The sequence below is a fragment of the Xiphias gladius genome, chromosome 10, assembly GCF_016859285.1.
Source record: "Xiphias gladius isolate SHS-SW01 ecotype Sanya breed wild chromosome 10, ASM1685928v1, whole genome shotgun sequence".
Taxonomy (NCBI): Eukaryota; Metazoa; Chordata; class Actinopteri; order Istiophoriformes; family Xiphiidae; genus Xiphias; species Xiphias gladius.
In genome coordinates, this window is record NC_053409.1 from 26,614,644 (window position 1) to 26,638,252 (window position 23,609).

Consider the following 23,609-nt stretch of genomic DNA (forward strand, 5'->3'; position numbering starts at 1 on the left):
CCATTGTTAAATTCTCCTCAATCTAAAGACAAGATGCTCATATTGACAGCTGATCTCTGCTACGTACCGGATCAATAAATCAATACACCGATGGTGCCTGCGCGTGTATCCGGTCAACACGCACAGAGCTGCGGGACACACACGCACACACACACACACACACACACACACACACACACACACACACACACACACACACGACCACCAGAGGACGAGGAGGAAGCCGTGGAAACACTTTATTAAAACATCCCGTGCAATTCAATCAAATGCATGAGTTCATAAAGTTCTGTAGTTGAACGACATTTACAATCAGTAATCAATAAAATAAGTGCAAAGATAGATACCATCGTCCTCATCTGATCCGCAGAAACACCGACAGATAAACTGAAGTGAGGTCGGATATTTGTGGCGTTTGTGATTGGTGAACTGGAGGCAGTTTGTCTGAACGACTCTCACTCCGACACTTGAATTGACTTTAATTTCTCAAACTGAATAAGACCGTGAACTTCTGATTTCTGTCACGTCTTAATCTGACTCATTATTTTTAATGATTCACTTATTGATCCGACTGAATGGAGGAGAGGATGAGTCTTAAGATGTTTGGATTTGTTGCTCATTAATAAATAAATGAAATTCATTTACAAAAAAAACAGAATCATTAACCAAAGTTCATCTTTTAAAACTCACAAAAACACATCATCTCTGCCAAACGTGTTTGAATTGGTTTTGCTCTCACTCGTTTATCCATGAGCAAGCGGCAGGGAGGGTTTTAGATGAGAGACGGGAGCAGATTCTCATCAGAGGTGGTGCAGACAGGTCGTCAGAGACGCGGCGGCCGGAGTTTGAAGTCCGTCTGCCTCGGGACCTCACCTCAACAGAGGGAGAGCAAGCCCTCGCTAGCCCTCCCAGGAGGTTTCAGCCCCGTCATGTGGTCAAAAGAGCGAGAGCTCTCGAGAAGCTGGAGAGTGGATCTGAGCTAAGAATTTATTTTTCTGTAGAATGAATTCAACACGTCTGGAAGCCTGTTCGGTGTTAAAGTAAAAGTTCGGAGTTTTTGGGGTTTTTTTTTTTTTTTTTAGGTTTCCGACCCGTGTCAGAAACCGTACCGAAGGTTTGGAGGGTGGCCAGTCATCTGCAGTACCTCATCATTTGTCTGTTCCCCTCTGTCACGTGTTTCTTTCGCACTAGTTCTGGTGTATTTGTTTGAGGTGCTGATACCCTTTTTATTTGTTTTTGTGTAAAGCACTTTGTGACAATGTTTAATAAAAGCACTTAAAATTAAAAAGTAAAATTATTTTACTCTGCTTTCGAGAAGGCTTTTTTAAAGACACCCCCCTCCTCAAGTATCATGTCTGGAAAATATGTCTCAGTATCATTAGTGATAAAACCTCATTATTCTGAATTTAATATCGTTTTTAAAAGACGCTCTCGCAAGCTAGAAGCCGTCGGCTGATGTACCACCTGCACCATTTGCATTCCCCAGAATGAGGGATGCTGAATGGTGACGAGGAAGCCCCGCCGCAGATGCCAGGTGACGGTCGGAGAAAGCTTTAATTCTTAACGAAGAACTTCCTGAAGATGCTCCTTCTGGACTTGTCTTTGTTCATGTTGTCGGCTGTTACCTGGGGGGTCACAGCGGTGGGGTCCTGGGTGTCGGGCGATGCAGGAGGAGGTGCTGAAGGACGCCGGTTTTGGCAGCTCTTTAAACCTGCGGTGCAACAAGCAACAATCGGACCAAGTATCCACACAGATTGAGTTACTGCTAACAACCTGCTGTGTTTCCTCACCTGTGGTACTGACCTCCCCCCCCTCGGGGTAGCGGTGTTTGTCGTAGTAGGTGTGGGGGGGCTTGGGAGGAGGCTGGGCCTCCGCGGACGACTGCCTCTCCAGGCTCTCGGCTCCCCTGTGGAGAGGTTTGGACGAGGCAGAGTCATCCGTGGCCTCGGCCAGCTTCTCCAAACTCAGGTTGAAAGATGACGCTCTCCTGAACGACGACACCAAAGGCTGGCTGAAGCTCTGACATCCAGGTAAATGCCAATATAAAACAATCTGAGGACTTCATCTGGATGGGTGCTATTAAAATGGTCATTACAAGAGAGCTGGCTGACTGACGGACTGATGTAACACTCCTGACGCATTTCTATGAGCGTCATTTAACCTTTCTTAGCTTCAGCATCATCAATAATCATTTTCTCCTGGGCCAAGATTAATCACCACGACTGTCAAATCTATTTCCTATGAGTATTTCAATAAGCCTCTGATCCACTGTAAAGGACATTATTTAAAGACACATTATCAAGTGACAGAATAAAATTTAAACAACTTTAAAATCTACCCATTAAATTAGTAACATGTTTAAAAGCTGATGGCTAATTATATGTGATTACATTCATTGTTAGAGTGATGATCAAAACTGAAAACCCAACAGAGAACAGTCTATCATTTTGTCTGACCTGTTTAGCTTAGCTTAGCTTAGCACAAACACTGGGAGCAGGGAGAAACTGCTAACCTAGCCCATCAAAAGTGAGAAAAAAAAAAATCTGTAGTCTAGTACTAATCCATGTCTACACTCATCATGTATAAATTGTATTCTGACAGGTCAAATCTATTTTACGCCGATTCTCCAACCAACAAAGCGCAGACTTCAGTTGCTAATGAGCTAAAACGTGTTAGCTAAAAAGCCAATGTTATCCAGCTTGTCTGCTAGCCAGCAGCTAAGACGAATATTTTTTTTAAAAACATTCAAGCATTTTGGGAAATCCTCGTTAGTTGCCTAAACAAAGTCTGATGAACTGATGGTTAATGTCAGATTCAGTTTCGTCTGTATCAGTTTCATCCGGGTTTATTTAGCCTAGCTTAGCACAAAGACTGAAGCCAGGGGGACATTACTAGCCCGGCTTCATCAAAAGTGCAATAAATAAGAAAAAACACAGCTGATTAACTCTTTGTTTGCTACAATCATCACATAAAACTCTGAAATTTGAAACAAATGTTATCCATGTTGCTATCAACAATGGGGCTCGGTTATGCTAACATTATTTGTTTTAGTGCACCTGCGGTGTACGAATTGTGTTCAGACTGCTCAACGCCAGCCTGGCTTAGCACAGACACTTGAAGCAGTGGGAAACTGTTAGCCTAGTTCAGTCAAAATCAAATATTTCCAGCTTCCAACAGCTCCAAGTCCGTCCGATTTACATGCTGTGTCTTGTTCCCAGCAGCGGTTGGTCAACAAACAGCTCTGACGCTAACTGCTGCTAAGGCCCCATCTCCATTTTAAAATTCTATTTCTACACCTGTCAAACACATCTCTCCCGCAGAAATCGTTCCATGGATGTATTGTATGAGCGCTGTCGTCACGTTGCCTCGGCAGTACAGTATATTTAACCTCCGTGCTGCAACCTGAACCAGACGTAATGCGTGACAGCCGAACGGATCCGTGGCCGCGACCAGCGCCACCGCTTCCACCACCGTGCCCCCGCTGAATGCAATTCACCTCGTCAAAGTATCTCATCTAAAAAAAAATATCCTGCTTGCGGGGGGTTTCGTCTCTTTTGCCAGTCGGCCACCTGAGAAGTGCCCTGTGTCCCCACAGTGCACAGTGTGAACAGGTAGATGTGAAAGTCAAAGTCAAATTACTTTACACCGTTTGAAGGAAACCACTTAAGTCTGGAACTCCATCAAACACCTCTGTCTGACAGACGTCCCGTTTGACCCCAAACTGCCCGAATCTTGTCCGTAGTAGCAGGTGCACAGACGGCGAGGTACTGAAAGCCGGCACTAAATGCAAATGCTTGGTCGGACCATTAGTTTTGGTCCCTTATTATTTAATTCAAATAATCATTTCATTAGTTTTATATTGTAGTTTATGTAGAAAATGTTCCTGTATTGCTGTTTGTGCTGAGTCAACATTCAAGACTATAGTATTTCAGCAGGTAGGACAAACTTGCAGAACATTGCAGTCAATTTCAAAGCTTGCCTCCACGTTCAGTGCTTGACATAAACAGGTACACAGGTCTTAACAACCACTTACTCAGATCCCAGTTATAAACTTTAGCTCTTGACTAACTTACTGTACAGTGAAAAGGGTTTTTTTTTTTTTGGGAAAACACATTTATACATAAATCTAAATTAATTGAAGAAAGCATTTGTTTTGGTTTTGTTATTTGCTTTCCTACAGAAATTCAAGTATCTAAGTGATGAAAAATTTCAGTCAGCTGTTGAACATCGATGTTTTTGATTGCAAGAAACCACAAAATTCATGTGTTTCTTTTTAAAAGTTCCTGTTTGCACGACATTTGTCTTCCATTTGCAGTTGAATGGAAAACAGTGCGGCCGATGCAACAACAAGTCTGGAAAAAGAAAGCAGCGATGACAGTTCTGTGATTTGCAGCTGATGGGCTGAGACATGAGAACAATATGGGGGAAGATCCTTAAATTCTAGTTTCAGAATTCAAGAAAAACATCAGATCCCATAACATGCAGAATGTTGAGGGAATTGTCCAGCGAAATTCAAAGTGTATGTGACTTGGAATTAAAACATGCAAAAAACACCCGAAGGTACCATGAATTAAAAAAAAACAACAAAAAAAAACAAAATCATGATTTTCTATTCGAATGTTTGTATGAAACTATGGATAGATGAGTAAAGAGAGGACAGTGACAGTGATTATGCCATCGAGGGGTCCTCCCAAATGCAGTATGTGTGTGTGTGTGTGTGTGTGTGTGTGTGCGTGCACTCACCCTGAGTCGTCAGAGTCGCTGCTGGCGGATTCGGGGCAGTTTTGGAGCTTCTTCACCCAGAGCAGCTGGAGCTCTCTGCTAGACGCGGCAAACAGGTACTGACTGCCATCCTCCAGTCTGACACAGTCAGAACAACACACAGCACACAGAGTAAATACTGGACATTCATAAACAGAAATGCGTCTTCCAGCCTGTTTAAAAATCCTTTTGACCCCAACTGACCAGAGCTTTGTTGTGGAGCTTTGTTGAAACTCACAGAACTTTATGTGAGATTCTAGAGGAGATCCCAAAGTTTCCAAAGACAGCAAATATATCAGGCTGAATGTTGGAAAAATGTGTCTAAAACGATGCAGCAGACATCTTGAATGTCCTGGATGAAATAATGGAGCCATAACAGGGTTTCTGCACTTTTTAAGACCTTTTCAATACCACGCAATTTGATGCTGTTTCTCAGGCAAAGTATGAAAGTGCGATGGAAAACCAGTCGGGACACATGGCCTACAATTATTATATCAGTCTTTGCAATACTTCCCAGAGGTATATAGGAAAAATTCCTCACGACACAATTGATTTAATGAACACAACCTGGACCCATATAAGCAGCAGACAGCGCAACAGCCTTTTTTGTAAATTAAAGACTTTTTAAAACCTTCAAAGGTCCATTTTTTTCAGGGAACTAATTTCAATGCTTTTTAAAGCTTTTCAAGATCTGCAGATTCCCTGCATTAAAAAAAAATACTTTCTGTTGTCTGAATGTTTGCCTCAGTGTAAACATCATATAGCTTCAATAATTTGCCAGAGTATCTTTCAGACTCTGTCATATAATATGCAAAAGATGTTATTTGTAACTTTTAAGCCAATTAAAGGAAAGTTAACATTAAGATCAGGATTCAAACGCTCAAATCTCTTGTGTTTGCCTCCAGTGAAACTGTGAAGAGAAAAGGTTTTAAACATGACGTTTGCCTGCAGCTCACTTACATCAGTTTGAATGTGTTCTCCTTCCTCCTGTAGTAGGAGTTCTCCCTGCAAACCGCTCCAACCATGCAGATAGGAGGCCACCTAGAGGTCCTCTGTGGAAGCACAACGCACACAGTCAAGCGTTTCCAACATCGGGGTTTCATTACTGAGACTATTGAAGTGTGACTTGTGACAGAAGATATAAAGTCTTTCTGTCGGTTATTTGACCATTTCTGGGATAAAGTGTCACTGAATTACAATTTGATGATTGTCTTTAAACAAATGAATAATCTCTTATGCTCAATTTTTAACATTAACATAAAATTAAAGAAAGACATCACTCAGGTGAAGACCTTTGGATGTGTGTTCACTATTTTTCTATTTTAACTCCCAATTAAGTTTCAGTAAACGTGACACTGTGGTGTTTGCTGACATTAGGTTGCATGTGCTCAGTGTTAGTGAACCAGTGCTGTGAGTTTTTTTTTCCGTACCTCTGCAGCGGCTGCTTGGTCTTTAAACAGACTGAGTGTCTCTCCCTCCAGGACAGCAAACACCTCCTCCCAGTGCTCCAGACCCTGCAGCAGCAGCAGATCATCACAGTGACGAACAGTGACGGCTGTGATGTTATTGTCTATTTCTGCCTGCACTCAGCATCATATTAAGTATAATCAGAGCTTATCAAAAAGACTGAGACTAATTGACATATATTCTTTAATAAGAATAATCAAAAGCGGATACTTTTTGTGTTAGCAGTTGTAAATGGGTCAGTAACAGACATTATCTAAAATTTGAAGCATGATGGTATACGTTTTTTAAAAATATACAAGCAGCTAAAATGTATTTAAACGGGAAAATGAAAGCAGCCTAAATGCCATTTGTGACGACTACAAGACCAAACACTTCTGCCTCAAAGGGAAGAGTTTGTAGTTTTATCCTCAGTTTAGACTATTTTCTCCTCCACATGTATTTTTGGAAAAGCTCAGCCTTACTACACATTTATTGCCAGGGATTTTCACATACATGCTTCAAATGAATTTCCTGCTGGAATTTTTTGTGGTCTGTGTTTGTTTGCTACAACCAAGCTGGTGGCTAGTTAGCAATGTATACACTGACTGTGTGTGTGTGTGTGCGTGCAGTGCTCATGTATTACAGGAACTGGATACTGGCCACCCATCCATTAGAACTAAAGCTGTGCAAACACCAAAAAACTTTTGTCCTCCAGGTTGGCTTCTGAGTTTCTTTCTCTAACCCGACCTCAGCCCGTAGACTTTACATTGGAAAGTCACACAAATAAAAATCTCTTTTCTCTGTTCTGTGAAAGTTTTGAAAATGTGAAACTTTAGAACACTTCAACATGTGGAGGTCAAAGATCGAACTACCTACCATGTGAATACCAGTTAAGTTACAGCCATCTCTGGCCTCTGTATGTTCATACAGTGGAGTCAAAGAGTTTCAGGATCGGAGCAAACCTGCCTAGAGCTGAAACACGTTCAACATGAACAAACAAATGCTCAGTTTGCGCCACCTGGAACTAAACCTGTTCACTTCCATTTGTGTCTTTCCATCAACTTTATATGCCCGTCACATTCAGTCTGAACACACCTTTTGAAAACTCTCTCTGCTGGCTGATGAGACAAAAGACGTGTCAAAGGTTTCTCACCTTGTTTCCTGCTTGTTTCAGCTTGATCTCCAGACTCCCCTCCATTCTGATTGGCTGAACTGCTGTTACCTGACAATGCAAAAGGTGTGTGAGACAGTGGCTAGCAATCACGTCCAGTTATAAGCAATTACATCAAGTCACGACAGCAGTTTTCACAACAGACGTTTATTTTCATTATTGATTAATCTGACCACTATTTTCTTAATTAATCAGTTTATTCTGGTCTATGAAATGTGAAGAAGTAGTGAGAAATGCCCACCACAGTTTTCTTAAAACCAAGGTGATGTAATCAAATGACTTGTATTGTCCCACCAACCGCCCAAAACCCAGAGACTTTCAGTTTACAATCACATAAAGCCGGGGGCGAGTGACGCATTTGTAAAATTAGGCTCAAACTTCAAACTCGACTGGCAATTGTTACCTTAGCTGTGAGCTGTTCCTCTGGTAGATCTTCTAACATCTTTTGCCGCTGTAGAGGAGACGGAGGTAGCTCCCTCGTTGTAGGAGCAGGGTCAGGTGAATCTATATCCCCCACTGTGATTGGTTCAGCAGCCGGGGAGACAGGTGGCTTAACCTGTTTATCAGCAGGTGGAGCTGGAGAATCAGGAGGGTCAGGCTGTTCGCTTATTGGCGATTCCAGGACGTTGAGTCCTTTTCTCATTGAAGGTGTTGGTGATTCAGGGGGAGTCTGTCTTTCTGCGACGGGTTGAGGTGGCGTTTCAGCGGAAGCAACAAGCTGTCTGATTAGTGGAGGTGAGTCAGGTGGCGTAGGGGGCTTCTCCGATTGGTTCAGGGGCTCAGAGCGGCGTCCGAACGTCCGCTCTGTGGAAGAGATTCTAGGCTTTGGAGCCAGAGGAGGTTTGGATCTGGGACGACAGTCATCCTCAGGAGGCCCTTTAGATGAGGAGGAGACAGAGGTTTGAGGGAATAAGGTAGGTTTGGGGGAGGAGGGTGGAGGTGACTGAGGCTGTTTTGGAGAGGAGGAGTCACTTGATCCTCTCAGGGGAATGTCAGGGATTATGTTTGAGTGTCTGGTTTGACTTCTCCAGGGCTTTACAGTCAGGCTGGAGCCTGGACTAGCAGGAGGCGATTCTTTTTGAGCCTTGTTGGCAATCATTCGGCTCCTAGAATCTGGTTCACGGTGCAGAGACGGGCTTGGAGGGGGACTAGCAGAGATGGACAGTCTGATTGTTCGGTCCGCCTGCCTGCCACTGCTGACTCGGCGGACTATGTCTCTAGAGGAGGAGATCCATGGGGTCTTTGGATCTGACGGTTGACGCCTCAGGGATGAGACTCTGCCTGGGGCTCTCCTGTCCTGAAGGTCCTTGTCCTCATTTCCATGGAGACCAAGTCTCTTCTCCCTCTGGGATAAAAAAAAAAAAAAAGGAAGAGAAAATGGTGTTTGACAGTCTGTCACAAGTCTTAAGGTCCAGTGCACAAACCTCCCTCCATTCTTTCCTTTTGTAATGTTACCAACCAACCTGCGTTTTCTTCTTCTGTAGTGCGATGAAGCGGTCGCCCTGGGCCTGGATCATGGCCTCCAAGTCCTCCTGCCTCTTCAGGAGCTCCATAACGTCAGACACAGAGTCCTGGAGAGGCCAAAATAACAAAACCTCACGCTGTAATCACCTCACGCTGTTTTTAGACGGATGAGGTCAAAACATCCTCCACTTAAGTGAAAGTATCGATACCTCGGCGTAAAAACACTTCCAGTAGTGGACTAGAAGTGTAACGTAGCAGAAAGAGGAAATACTCAAATACAGTTCAAGTACCTTAAATTGTACAGAAGTCCAGTACTTGTTTAAATGTACTTAGTTACTTTCATCCTCATAACGTCTGGACCTACCCCGTAGTCCTCAGCCGTCAGAGTGTTTTCATAGGAGCTCAGCCAGCGCTCTGCCTGCTCCAGCTCCCTCTGCAGGAGCGATATCTCCAGCTCCTCCTCGTACAGCAGCCTGGTTTCCTCCCAAACCTTCTCCACCCGCATCTCCAGCTCCTCCAGCTCACAGACACGCTCCTCCACCTGTGGGGAGGAGGAGGGATGGAGGGTGGGACGTCAGGTAAGAAGTTATTAGCAGACACCTCTACCCGCTTGGATTTTAGAAGTTCATGTCTGTTGCGGCTCTGTTACCTCTTGGGACATGAAGTTTCCATCCTCTATCAGTCGCCTCCCTTCGTCTTTCACAGCCTGTGATTTGCTGAGCTGCCTGTCAATCTGGACGCGGTACTCATCGTGCTTTTTAATGAGCTGCTCCAGGTCAGTGCCCTCCACGCTCTGCGCCTCCCCTCGCACCAGAGACAGCATTTCCTTCAGCCAGGCCCTGGGACACAAGACAGGCGTCCAGTTTCATGAAGTCAGACTGCATCTACAATACTACGAACTTTAAAATACTGCATACCCTATCCCATTCTAGAAAATGTTTTTTCCCACTGTCGTTTCTCTAAAAAGATGCAGCAGTGGTGTATTTTCAGTGTGTAGATGTGTCCTTTTCCAACTAATACACACTTAACTGAAAAAAAAACAAAAAACGGATGTTCATCCCTGCTAAAGTTTCAATACTTGGGGATTGTATCCACTAAATGTCTTTTAAGGGCAAAAAAGAGAGGCACTGGGTAAAATGCATTAGTTGGAGCAGCTGGTTAATTATAACAGCTGGAAAATGCTGGTGCTCTTTAAAAGACACTCGATTACTCAACTAGTCGATCAACAGAAAATTAATCATCAGGCTATTTTGATATATTTGCTGGTTGCAGTGTCTTAAATCTGAGTGAGACCTTTGTATTTTGCTCAGGTGGGGGATTCTCCTAAATGGTTTCATGTACAACCACTGACTCCCTGTGCTGCTCTACAGCACATGCTGAAATGGCAGCTTGCTGAACCAAACCAGACAACAGACAAATGCTAATGCCATCTCTTGTCTGTTGTTTTGTTTCATGTTGAGGGCAGGCCCGCTGGTGAGTTGTATCAACACAAAGTGAGATGCGAAGAGAACCTACATGAGTTCAGTCCAGTGAGATAAGTATTTCTGCACATCTTCAGCCTGGCCCAGTCTGGCGCTGCGTCGGGAGGCCTTGTCCTGGACGCTGGTCCAGCAGGCCTCCAGCTCCTGCAGCCTCTGAGCCACAGAGGATCTGGACTGAGGTTGCCGTCTGCTCAGAGACCGGCCCTCCTCTCTGCTCCTGGTCAGTTCCTCAGAGATCAGCGCCAGGTCTTTCTGACAGGAGACATCAACAACAAGGCAGCTGAATTCAGTTTAAGGAGAGATGATCTGTGAGTTACAGCCTACAGTCGTAGTAAATATTTTCGTGATTCATCATTTTTGAGTTTTTTCCTCTGACACATCATCAGGCCTAAACCTTCCTGCCTGTTTCCTACCTCTAGAGCCTCGTGTTGTCTAAGCAGAGTCTGGATGGACTGCAGGTCGGGGTCCTGGTCCTCTGAGTCCAGCACAGCCTCCTTCTCAGCCATCCAGCCCTTCAGCTCATCCACATCGTGATTAAACTGATGGATCTCCCTCGCCGACTGCAGTCTCTGTAAGACAGGGGACAGAACAAAACCATCACCACCTCTGTCCTCTCAGATCCAAGCCTGCATTACAGAACCGGTGACACCGCTGCACCTGTTCTCTGGTCCTGATGCTACTGTTGAGGTCGTCCCACAGTCTGCTGAGAGCGTCGTCTCTCCTCCGGGCGTGACCGTCCTCCTGCAGCCCTCGGCCGAGCTGCTGTACCGAGGTCAGCCTGCTCCGACCCAGACCAGACACCTCTGAGACCAGAACCTCCAGTTTCTTCTGAAGAACCTGCAGATGGAGGAAAGAGAAGTGAGGAGTAACAGGAGGATGAGGAGAGAGAAACTCATGTGAATCAGCACCAACTCTTCACAGTAAACTGTTTTTAACATGTTAACCCCTGAGGGTGGTTGTACTGCTGAGTCCAGATTGGAGGAAGTTATCCCTCAATTTCACACAGTTCTTCTCTGGCAGAATAAAACCTGCAATTGGTTTTTACAGTCAGTATGTTTTTAGTTAGACCAGCTCGACGGGTAGCTTCAGGTACAGGTATTCACTCCAAATTGGAGCTGTGGAAAACCAGGTGACCTGACCTGCAACCGACGTGCATGAATACATTCTCAAAAACGGAGAGACCCAATCTGAACAGAGCCCAGGATTTTGGACCAAATCCAGAATCGAGTTGACCTGAACAGACTAATAGAAAAGTAACACCAGCACCAAGACCGACACCAGCAGGAGCAGCAGCAATATAATGGTAGTGTCCTCTGAACGAGTTTAAAGTCATGGAAACTAAATCTAAAAATAATTTGTTTAAATGCTTTAAAGTCTAATTTATGAAATACATACCTGAACCAACTCAAAACATCCCGAAGCCCACTTAACTATAGAAAGACAGAGGATAATAATTTTCTAGCCAATTTAATATCCATAAATAAAAATTCCAAAAGTAATCGTCCTTTAACAGCATAAACCGTTTACTAAGGCCACTTATTTCCTGTTTTTTTCTCAGCTGGGATGAAAACAGCATTTAGATAATTGCAGGATACAAGTCACCACATCACACAGTAGTTGGTTTTAAACTTCAGCAAAGTTGATCTCGTACTTATGTGACTGACCTCTACGTCCTCCAGATCTTGTCCCCAGTCCTCGGACTCTGCCACGGTCTTCTTGGAGGTCAGCCATGTCTGCAGTTCTTTGGCCTCTCTCTCAAACAGGTAGAGATGAAGCTGATCTTCCAGGGCGGCGCGACGAGAGGCAGAGAGTCTGAGGAGAGTCTCGAAGCGTTCAAGGACAGCTGGGAGGGAATCACTGACCAGGTAGCTGAGACAGACAGAGAGACAGACAACCTGGGGTGATTTTTATTTCATTTTCAATGTAAAAAACTAAATATTTCCAGATTTTTTAAAATAAAAACCAGAATGAAAGAGCCATAGTAAGACCTGGCCTCCTTAGTTTACTGATATCCATGCTATGTGTCTGTTTACCTGTTGGGATGTCCGAGGCGCTGCAGCGATGCTCCGCTCTCCTGCAGCCTCTCCGCTGTTCTCCTCTGGTTCTCCAGCTCCACGTCCACGGAGTCCAGCCTCCTCAGCAGAGCCTCCGTCGCCTCCTCGCTCCTCCCACAGTCCCGAGACTCCAAACCCGCCCGCTGCTCCTCCAACCACTGCTCCAGCTCCGACACCTCAACACACACAAGCGTATGACAGCTCACGCCCTGTTTTTTAACCCTTACAACCACCATAACCCCTACATACCTTCACCTCCTTTTCTTAATCGTTGTAATCTTAAACCTAATCTTAATTAATGACAAATGATGAAAGATAAACTTAATGGGATTCAATAAGGGATTCTGCACAGTCAAAATGGACTTTATCAGGAAAACTTGTCTGATCTGCCAAACCTAATCAAGACAGGACAATTTGTTCTCGAAGGATTACAACCTTTTTTGTAATGTTGTGTTTGTCTTACTGAAATTATAACTTTAGTCTCATAACATTAGCATATTATTCTCCAAATCTCCTGTTTTTTTCCTCACAGTGGCCCTAACACTCATACAGTGTTACCTGGGAGAGGAAGGTGTGGATGCTGAGCGCCTCCTTAAGGAGTTTCCTCTTCTTCTCCGCCTCCATCATCAGCTCCTCCTGAAGACTCTTCAGCTCCTCTAGACGCTCCCGAATATCGTGAGAGGCAAAGTGACGAGCTCTGACCTGAGAGGGTCAATATAATGTAGTGACAAAAAGACTGTAAATGTCTTCTCCGCCTTGCTTTTAATTCTTTACATCACTACATACAACTAATTAAAAAACATGCCGGAGAGTTTGAGCACATGTGATTAGTTCCTCACCAAACTATGTCCCGCCTCCTGAACTGCCTGGACCAGTGGGGCGCGGCTCGAGATCTCCTGCATCACAGCCTGGGGAAAAAAAATCATTTTTTAAAACATTCGCTTATATGAACGGAACAAAATCACCTCTAGGTTGCCAAGAGGGCCTTTTTATTAATAGTGTCAAAACTAATCATGATTGAGATACGGTCCTAATGTGGACCTTTATCAGAGGTGGTAACCAATGGAGATGGCTGGACCGTATGTGGTCAATGTGCGAAACTGAGGGCATAGTTGAAAACTGGTGTGGAACCCCAACAACTACTTTCAATGGAAAGAAGCTAAAGCCTGCTGGAACAGTCGCTAAATGTCGCCAGATGACGCAATACACTAATCAGCATACTCGTGGCGTCGTCACATCGTGTTTGCACTCAGCTTAGTGTCAATTGGCTTCTCTGCGACTGTCTGTGTTCACATGTACAGTGTTTTAATCCTGCTGATGTTTTTTCTGTTCCTGTTGTCGGACAATGGAACAAGTTTGAAACAGTGACTGAAACGTGGCCCATCAAGACCACATGTTAACCAGCAGTCGCTTCCAAGCCAAGTTCTTCTCATGGGTGAATGTTGGGTCTCTGTAAATATAACTATAAAGAGTCCTGGTCTAGACCTGCTCTATCTGTCTGTGATGTCGTCCGACAGAATCACCAGACACACGAGTTAAAGGCGACGGCTGAGCTCTGATTTCAGGTGTATTTACCTGCAAAATGATCAGTCAGAGAGACAGTTAGAAGCTCATTCACGTCTGTGTCGGCTGCCCTGTGGTCAACTGAAACGGCCAATGAACATTAATCAAGACATAGGAAAATCAAAGCTCAAAAGTATGTAGTAACTATTTATCATTTTTCTTTGATTTGTATCATGTTAAACTGAATATCTTTGGTGATGCACTACTTTCTGACATTTTTAGACCAAACACCTAACCAATTAATCCAGAAAATACTGTGCAGGTTTACTGATAATGAAAACAATCATTGGTTGGAGCCATGCAGTCCAGGGGGTTTAACTATTAATGTTTGCAGTGACTTTGGTAGAACACATGAATCGAAGTATTTACCACTTACTGAGAAGTTTGAGAAATCTGATAAAAACAAACGGGGGGATCCACAATCTGACATTTTAACCACAGGTGTGTAGCAGTGTCGCTGAACATTGTGTCAGTGGTTACCTGGTGTTTGTGGAGCAGCTGCTGGGTGCTGCTCAGGGAGCTCCCCCAGTCTTTAGCAGTGATGGAGGGCAGCCTGTCGCTCAGCCAGGCCACCTCCTCCTCCAGGTCTCGGTAGAACTGGAACAGAACCTGCCAGGCCTCCAGGGTTTCCCTGCGACTCTGCAGGGGCTCAGACAGACTGTTGTACCTGACAGTAGACGTGAACACACACCTGTTGTTAGTACCTCTGAGAACGACGTAAACTTCTGATGTTTACATTTCAGCGCTATGTTAAATATTCATGCTAGAAGGTGCAATAAATATTAAAGTCTGTCATACCAAACTGCTGTAGTATGACAGACCAGGACCAGCATGAAAATTATTTACAGACTAATGAATCATTTTTTATATTAGGAATTTTATATGCCTTTCATTTTTAACGTGTAAGACAAAACAACAAGGCCAAGGTTGTACATGAAAATCTACCAACATTAAACATCAACGTGACAATAAATCATCTATTTAGCTTTCCAAATTACAAAAGCCGTATTTTGGCATTAATAAAGGTTTCAAACATTTCTTGTTCAGCCATTAGTATGCGTGATATTTGCTAATGGCAGCAATAGAGAATGTTTCCTTTTTGGTCTTTCTGATTTATTGTTTTTTGGGGTGGCACAGAGATAAGATCTAATATCATCCGTTTCTTTCAGTAAAATGATCCTCTTCTGGATATAAACCCATTATGAAGAACTTTGTTTATATTTTCACATTACATACACAACCAAGCCAGATTTCTGACAGTTCATAGTGCAGTACATTTACTGTTATTAGACCTGCTGATGGCGTGTGCCACTCTGGTCTGGATCTCCTCAGCCAGGAAGTTTCCCTGAGAGTGGAAGGTCTTCGCCGTCTCCACCAGGCCCTGATAAATCAAAAGTAAGACGTATGTACACACACACACACACACACACTATCAGTTACCACTTCTTCATCCCACTGGCCTGCAAAGTCCTTTCAGGCAAAGAGCAAACAACTGGACTGAAATCTTCTCTGTGAAGTCGCTTTTAGGCAGGACAGGAAGTGCAGAAAATCCGGGATTTTGGAAAAGTGTGCTTAATATTTTGTAGACCGTTACCACGGCCATGATGCCTCTATGCTCATTATACAACCTCGGACAGTTTCTGAAGGATCTCAACCACAACACAAAATGGTGTCACTCAACCTTTTATATGCCAAATATACTTCAGCTATTCTATAGAAAAATACAAAAGTCACCTTTCCTACTACATGGCGATGGAAAAACTACTTTTGGAAAGATAGAATCCATTAATTTTTTGCAAAGTACGTAAATCGATTCGTATTAAAAGTCATTAATGTTCATGGAAAATCTGTGTCCACGACAGTGAAGTAAGGTATAGACGTGCAACTGACACTGATACTGACTGCGCATTATTTTATACAAAAATGCCAAAACGTCACTCGCTCCAGCTTCTCATATTACGTTATTTGCTGGTTAGTCTTGTATGATAGTAAACTGAATATTTTTTTACTGTTGGTTGGAAACAACAACTAACATGAACAGGTCAACTTTGGCTCTGGGAAATTCATAAGTTGAGGTTATGGACCTGGATTCTGTCTTGGAGTCCGTCCACCTCCTCCTCCAGCCCCTGCAGAGCCTTCAGCAGCCTGTTGACAGACGGCAGGTCGCTTCCACAGTCCTCATTGGCCAGTTCCCTCTCCACTGAGCCAACGCAGTCCTCCATGTCATCTAATGAACGCTGGAACTGCAGCGCCTAAAGATACAAACACATACAGTACACACAAGCGATTATATAGACTAATTTATGACCCCTCCACTGACAGACCACACTCCACCTGTTGTCTCCTGAGAAATATTTGATCGTATTGGTGACCGTATCCTGCATGAACGCTGATGTCTTCCACACATGAATGTTTATGACAACAACATACTTTTTTTAGGTAAGTTTGTATATTTGTATATACTGTCTGAATCTGAATGAGCGACCTACCGGTTTCAGGAAGCTTTTATATTGCTGGCTGAAATTAAAATAAGGATCCATTTAACAATCTCTGGGTGTGTGTGTGCGTGCGTGTACCTGGTAGGCCTCCTGGAGTCTGGTTTTCTTCTCCTTACAGTTGTGGATCAGAGTGTCCCAGCTGTCTGTCAGCTCTCTGAGGCGAGGTCGAACTTTCACGTCAGCAGACCCGGATTCTGACAGCAGCTTCTCCCCTTCCTGCAAAACACAAACACACAAACACAAACACACACACACACACACACACACACACAGTTCAGCTCAAACACGTCAGCTCACGGAAGTACAGTTCAAATTTTACTGACCAGAAGAGAAAACTTTGTTCACCCAACCAGGATGTAACTGGTGTTTTCTACTATTTAATGAGTAAAAATGTTTCTATTGTTATACAATGTGCAGATAAAAATAAGAAAGCACAGGTATAGCGTGTATACAGCTTATTAGCTTATATAGTTTTTATTACTTTACTTTTATTTTATCCCATATGACAAAATAGAAAGGAAACTATTATACATGTTCCCTCTAAAAATGAACGTTTAAAATGAACAACAAACCTGTATTCAGGCTGTGAACAGATTTGTTCTTTGTTGACTGATTTTTGGTGTAAAATGAACTAAACAAACAAATGAATTCAAAAATGTGTGTCGTCATCGTCCTCCTCACCCCCTTCTTGCCTAATATACTAATTTACATACATATCAACATCAAACATGAATGTAAATATGTTGTTTGCCACACACTTATGTACAGCAGGTCTTATACAGAAATGACACACATGTATACACACACACCTACACCTACACACCTACACACACACACCTACACATCCACACACACACACACCTTGGTGAGTGTGTCCACTCTGTAGCGGATGGCGAGGACCTCGGCCTCGAAGCTCTGATGTTTCAGCAGTTTAGCCTGAAGGTTGGTTGGTTCCCTCCAGCTCTCATCCAACGCCACAGCGTTACGCTCGTTCAGCCACACACACACCTGGGAAAAAAAAAAAAAACACACACACACTTAATACACACATCTGGAAAAAACAAATATATTTAATATAAAGCCCTGGAGAACACACACACATACTTACTAGAAGCACTTGGACAACACACACAGACATTTAATACACACACCTGGAAAACACACAATTTCTACAGGATTAACACACACACACACACACACACACACATACACGGTAAATAAAGAATAGACAGTAGCAGGAATAACACAACAGACTCATTACTGATTTAATACAAAGCAGGATGGAGAAAAGTAGAGCACAGCAAAGAAGACTGAAGCACAGGAGAGTCCAGTGAAGTTCAGAAGAGTCCAGTTGGGCATGGCAGAGTACAGTTGGGTACAGTAGACTACAGCAAATAAAAGCAGAGGGAAGTCGGGGACAGTATAATAGACTACTACAGAGTACCACTGACTACTGTATAGTAAAGAACTCTTCAGTAGAGTCCAGCACAATCCCAAAGAGTACCACAGAGTATAAAAGGTGACAGCAGAGTACAACAGTGTCCACTGGGGTAAACTAGAGCAAAAGAGACAACAGCTGAGTGAACTTGAGTAGACTACAGTGGAGTACCTGGTAGCTACTGGATAAGAACTGCTGCAGCTGCAACGATCGATCCAGATCTTTGTGGCGAGATCTGCTCTGCTGCTGCAGCTGACTCCGCCTTCACACGGACAAACAGGTGATCAGAAACACAGGTGAGTTTGTCAGTGGCTTTATTACTTTTCTACAGGGCAAGTGTTCATGGAGGGAAAAAAACATGATATGCACACAATAATCAACAAATCGTCATCTCACAACATTGTTTTATCTATAATAATCCTTAAACATCCATTAAAACTTTAGCACTATTGTTTAATATCATGTTCCATTAAATCCGGGGCATATATTAAATTGAGAGCAATTTTTTTTCATTTGTGTGCATAAGTTAGTCAATTTTTTTCTCCATGCAACCTACCAAGCTCTGTATCTTTTAGACCTCTGGTAACTTTATTTCTACGATAGGATAAAGTTTAAAAACCGCGGCAAAAGAAAGTGCAAGAACAGATGCTTAGCAGCGATAGTTACCTTAAAAAAACTAGAATGCTTTATGCATTATACGCATCTACCACTCAATAAACAAGAAGCATTTGGCTCATGTATGTTTAGGTGCATTTAACATATTGCGATCATATGGAAACTTCTGGGGACATCTTAACTGTCCTTGCATTTGATTATGTCGGCAGCAGAAAGGACCAAACACCCGTCAGTGAGCAGCTTCACTCTCAGTGTTGCAGTGATGTTCTAACCTGGCAGCGAGCGCTTTGCTCTTGGCTCTGATGTTGTTGGAGTCGTAGTGCTTCTGTTGGATCATGTTCTGGGCCAGTTTCTCCACCTGGTCCAGCTGGTCCACCTGAGCCTCCAGAGCCTCCTCAAACTGAATCTGTTTCCTCTGCAGAGTCTCCACCTCTGCCACTGAGCTCTGGAAACACAGAAAGGAAAAGGAAAATGCTGTGAGGAACATGCAAATTTCCCCAAGCTGGGCATGTTTTTAAATAAAATCCTCTTTACCCCGAGGTCCTGATTGGACAGGAAAGCCTCCTTGTTGTTGAGCCAGCTCTCACACTGCTCCACAGAGGCCAGGAAGACCTGCAGGATGGAGACCATGTTAGACTGAGTCAGTCCAATCACTGAAGCTGTGCCTGGTGCTCGTATTCAGGAGAACAGAACGTCCATCATGCTGAGCTTGAGCAGTTTCACAGTTTTGTGGTTGCACGCTTGAAATGCAGATGATGTTGCAGAGCGTTCTAAAGCCAGCCAATTCACCCCTCCTGACAATCAGAGGAGAAACCTAGTCCGGGACCTTGGTCTGTACCGATGCTCAGGCCAGATTATCTGGCAATGTACTCCACCACACCAGTTTAGTCACAATCTGGATGATTACGATTATGATTACGTCAGTACTTTCACAATAGCCAATGAGAGAGAAGAGTTAACGGCAAGTTTTGTCCATTTTGTTGACATCCGGGGCACGTTCAGCGCCGACAAAAAGTAGCAGGTGTATTTAAATGGAAACGATGATGCGTTGAAAACCCCTGCGTTACGCGTGCGCTGCCTCTGATAGACAGCAGGGTTTATATACGTCGATGGCTGATTGGGTAACACCTCTGACACACCAACCCAATGATTGATGATGACAAAGCCAGTTGCACACCGGAAACGTGTCGTTCAACCCAGAAACCGTAGCAAAACGGTGCACGGACAGTCACGGCTTCTACATTTTGTTACAGTGACTGAATCATTTTTACTCTGCCTTGGTAAATCCAAAAAAGAAATAAAAACATACGGACAATTTTTCTCCATGTTCTAATGTACTCTCCACCTGAAGTTAATCCCTGATCATCACCTGCAGGGTTCGGGCCTGCTCCAGCGTCATGTTGCGGCTCAGCCAGGCTCGGTCCAGTCCGGCTCTGGCTTCCTCCAGCTGGTTCAGAGCCCTCTGGATCTCTGCCTTCGAACTGTGCCCGGAGCGGATCAGACCGAGACCGAAGTCCCGAACAGAGTCGATGCGCTCAGCACGTGCGCCGATCTCTGTCTAGAAATACACAGTTAGGGTTTATTGTTACATCTGATCTAACTGCAATAACCAAGTATATGTACTCCACCGTACACATTTAGTACTTTGGACAACACTCACCTTCCAGTCCTGATGCTCCATGGTGAGCCAGTCCACCTCAGCTCTGGTCTTGGGGAGACCTTTCTCTGCCATCTCACCGCTCTGTTTGACACTCCACTCCAGCAGGAGGCGCTGGTTAGCTTTGAACAGCTGTAGTTGGTGAGCTTCCTGCAGCTTCTCGTTCCTAAAGAAACAACGTTTCCCATGAGTCCGCCTGGCTAACGCCCACCGTTAGGCTGCAGTCACACTTGGTAGCTATCTGGTGGGGCTGATCCTCGTTCTATCATCCTGTCATGTGTTTTCACACTCAAATCACTGTTCTTTAAGAGAAGAGTGTGATTTTATCATGTTCCATTATTAACAGTGTCTTAATAAGCTGGTGGAGGTGAACGTTTTTTGCTGTTCAGAAACACCAACAGATCAGCAGGTCTGACTGTACAGAAATTTTCGATAATGACAGTAATTAAATAATCAGCTTGACTTAAACGACACTAAAACTATTACTTCTGCTAATAATAAAATTCTCACCTGTGTTTGGACTCTTTGTCCAGAGTCTTCAGAGCCTTCTGGACGTCCTTCTGTATGTTCTTCAGCTTGTCGCTCATCGCTGACCGAGCCCTCAAGTGATCTGACACCTCCTTCTCCAGAGCCTGGTGAGACGGGAGTGAGACAGTCGATGTAGCCTCACTCTGCAGCATACGCTAAAAGTCACAAGTCTTACTCATGAGCAGCAAACGGAGTTATATTCTTCTGGCATTGGCTCCCTCTAACAAATTGAAGAGGGATTCACTACATAAAATGTAAAAAAAAAAGAAAGAAAGCATCAATTGCAGAGGTAATGGGTTCAATATGCCTAAAAGAAAACCTTCACCTGGAAAAAGTAATTTTACTGGTTTCCAGTAAATTGCTTTATGTCTAAATACTGACGATGTCCACACACAAGCGACATGTTTTCCACCTCCTGCTTGTTGCCCATCCTCTGTGGTAAAGGAAACCCGTGTTTAGGACTTAGACCTGAAAAACTAGCAGATCATCGGGTCTTTTTTGTAGTTCCACATTGAGCCAATAAACAGTTTAGAGTGACAAAGAAAGATAATCCAAACCTTTTATACAGTAGTTCCTCGGGGAACCCTCTCAGGCTCCCTGAGTGGTCTCATTGGAAGGAACTCCTGTAAAGTCTTTTGGTTTTTGGAATGTGGGACTGAATCAGATTTAATGGTGAAGGTCAAACCAGCTGAAGCCTTGATTTAGACCCCCGTCTCACCTTTGACCTCTCCTGGATGACCCCGGCCTCTCTCTCCGTTTCCTCGTGGCGTCTGAGCAGGTTCTCTACGCTCTCCACATCAAAACCACAATCCTGACCCTGCAGCAGCAGCATCTACAGGGACACAGGACAAACGTCATCAAAATATAACAATTAAAAACATATACCACCACTTCATCAACCGTGTGTAGGTCTCAGTATTTGATCTGACACCTAGTTTGAGGTAGTAACAGATGACCGACCTTCTCGTTGGCTCTGTCCCTGACCTCCTCCAGCTCTCTGATGAGGGCGTGGATCACAAGCGCCCCCTCCAGCTTCTTCTTGTAAGTGTGCAGATCTCCGTGAAACTTACTCCACCTGGAAAAGACAAGACATTTAGTGCGGAACTGAGAAAACAACCAACAGCGGTGTGATTAAATGTGAATGTTACCTGTCGTTGAGTTGTTGTCTCCTCTTTCTGACAGTCACCAGTTCCTCAGCGCGCTGTCTCTTCTCCAGTCTGGCTGCCAGTCTGTTGATGGCTGTGATGTGAGCGTCGTCCACTGTCAGTTCCTACAGATTAAATAAGCTAAATAAATATACTGCAGTTTTGTTGATCACAAGATATGAGCCGTTTATATTGTTTATAAAGTGTTTAATAACAGCGCCAAGCCACGCATGCACTAACTACCTAATCTCATCTGGACAGTCACGTCTTAATACGGGTGTAAATGCACACACTGCGGTCTGACCACATTCCACGTTCGGTTCTCACTGCTTTTCTAACTGAATCTGTGTTGCTTTGCCGTTTACCGATCGATTTCAGCCATATCAAAGCTGTGCTGGTTACTGCCGATGGAAAGCCCAACATTTCCTGCTGCTGCTGCTCCACATTAGTAACTTTCCAACAGGTGACCAGCAGGGGGCTTTTATTGTGAAGCAGCTGTAGGAAATGCAATGTGTTTATCGCTGAGTTAGCAGTGCTACATATGGATAAAAACATACAGTTTGGACATATTAGGCGCTATTTGGTCAGTAGATCAGTTTTATTTATTGCAGGGAGGAATAGTACGAGCAGAACCAGAGAGATGTTGGATGAAGAGCTGCAGACATCAGGCTCTTACACTTTTTTTCAGCAGCTCAGCGACGCCGTGAACCTTTCTATGCTGCGTGAAAATACTCACGCCGTGAGCGCTCAGCTCAGCGAGAGTATCCCCAGCGCTATCGAAAGATGGCATTAGTTACTCACCCTATCTCCACTTCCCCTGAACTCGCTGAGTTTCTTCAGCAGCAGAACTCCATGTTCATAGTCCTTTCCAACATCTCCCACATTAATCATCACCTCCTGAAAAACAGACAGGTCAGATAGGACACGTTACACAATGGAAACGTGCTGATCCAGTTTCATGTATTCCAATAAGTGGTTTGTGTCTCATGTGGATCAGAATGGATTTCAATCCCTCCATCCGCCTCCTACCTTGTGTCTGATCCAGGCCTCCACCTCCTCAACCTTCTGCAGGAACTCAAGGAAGTCTCTGTTATCCTCCAGAGCTTTCCCTCGGGTGGCCACAGCCTTCTTCAGCTCCTCCCAGTGGAGCTGCAGGGTGGCTGCGCTCCTCTTCACCTCCCTGGACCTCGGGCGATGAAGGGAGACCAGCTCCTCCCCGGCCTGGAAGCACAGAACAACGCAGAGGTCTGTAGACTGACGTCAACGATACTTGTAGGATCCCTTCATTTTGGCACGAAGTGTATTTTAGATTTAAGTGTTAATTTTAAACATGGCGATAGGTCTTAATCTTCATATTTTATTCTGTTATAGATATGTAAGTCACTTTAAATTATCACACTTCAAAACAGTAGATACTCATTGGAAATAACAATAAAATCCTTAATTCCCCTCTTATCGTTGTGATCTCATCTAAATGAAACTCATAACTTCATTTCATTCCACTGTAGTCCATTTTATCTATCATGTAAATGTCATGTCTCACATCACTTCTTTTCTGTTACGTGGAATCTCGTTTCTCACTATCAAGTATTTCAGCTCGTCATACCTCATGTTTTCACATCTCATCGTGTCTCATTTCATCCACTCTCATTCAGTTTAATGTCTGATCTCTTCATGTCTCATATCATCTTTTTGTTTTCATCTAATCTCTTCATATCTCTAATTTCTTCATCGCTCATCTTCGACGTCACTGCTCACATTTAGTCTGATCTTCTCACATCTCTTCATGCC

At 43.9% G+C, this 23,609-nt stretch overlaps 1 protein-coding gene across 2 annotated transcripts in view; it reads right to left on the reverse strand.

Annotated features, from left to right (window-relative positions):
• Positions 1-230: 230 nt before the first annotated feature.
• The window catches only part of sptbn5 (spectrin, beta, non-erythrocytic 5), a 66,752-nt gene continuing 43,373 nt past the window's right edge, over positions 231-23,609 (reverse strand). The window contains exons 47-79 of one of the 2 annotated variants that reach the window (XM_040136819.1): positions 22,848-23,039; positions 22,620-22,715; positions 21,822-21,943; positions 21,634-21,748; positions 21,392-21,505; positions 20,656-20,777; positions 20,149-20,311; positions 19,858-20,046; positions 19,023-19,100; positions 18,761-18,933; positions 18,045-18,135; positions 17,297-17,443; positions 16,514-16,651; positions 16,022-16,189; positions 15,230-15,318; positions 14,418-14,604; positions 13,214-13,282; positions 12,933-13,076; positions 12,354-12,550; positions 11,985-12,189; positions 10,978-11,157; positions 10,734-10,889; positions 10,355-10,572; positions 9,489-9,678; positions 9,204-9,380; positions 8,839-8,946; positions 7,779-8,720; positions 7,358-7,426; positions 6,189-6,272; positions 5,719-5,810; positions 4,741-4,857; positions 1,788-1,984; positions 231-1,708 (exon numbers count right to left, since the gene is read on the reverse strand). In XM_040136819.1, coding sequence (XP_039992753.1) covers positions 1,551-1,708; positions 1,788-1,984; positions 4,741-4,857; positions 5,719-5,810; positions 6,189-6,272; positions 7,358-7,426; positions 7,779-8,720; positions 8,839-8,946; positions 9,204-9,380; positions 9,489-9,678; positions 10,355-10,572; positions 10,734-10,889; positions 10,978-11,157; positions 11,985-12,189; positions 12,354-12,550; positions 12,933-13,076; positions 13,214-13,282; positions 14,418-14,604; positions 15,230-15,318; positions 16,022-16,189; positions 16,514-16,651; positions 17,297-17,443; positions 18,045-18,135; positions 18,761-18,933; positions 19,023-19,100; positions 19,858-20,046; positions 20,149-20,311; positions 20,656-20,777; positions 21,392-21,505; positions 21,634-21,748; positions 21,822-21,943; positions 22,620-22,715; positions 22,848-23,039 — 5,487 coding nt within the window. In that variant the 3' untranslated portion in view covers positions 231-1,550. The remainder of the gene's footprint in view (positions 1,709-1,787; positions 1,985-4,740; positions 4,858-5,718; positions 5,811-6,188; positions 6,273-7,357; positions 7,427-7,778; positions 8,721-8,838; positions 8,947-9,203; positions 9,381-9,488; positions 9,679-10,354; positions 10,573-10,733; positions 10,890-10,977; positions 11,158-11,984; positions 12,190-12,353; positions 12,551-12,932; positions 13,077-13,213; positions 13,283-14,417; positions 14,605-15,229; positions 15,319-16,021; positions 16,190-16,513; positions 16,652-17,296; positions 17,444-18,044; positions 18,136-18,760; positions 18,934-19,022; positions 19,101-19,857; positions 20,047-20,148; positions 20,312-20,655; positions 20,778-21,391; positions 21,506-21,633; positions 21,749-21,821; positions 21,944-22,619; positions 22,716-22,847; positions 23,040-23,609) is intronic. The other variant, XM_040136820.1, reaches the window with a different exon arrangement.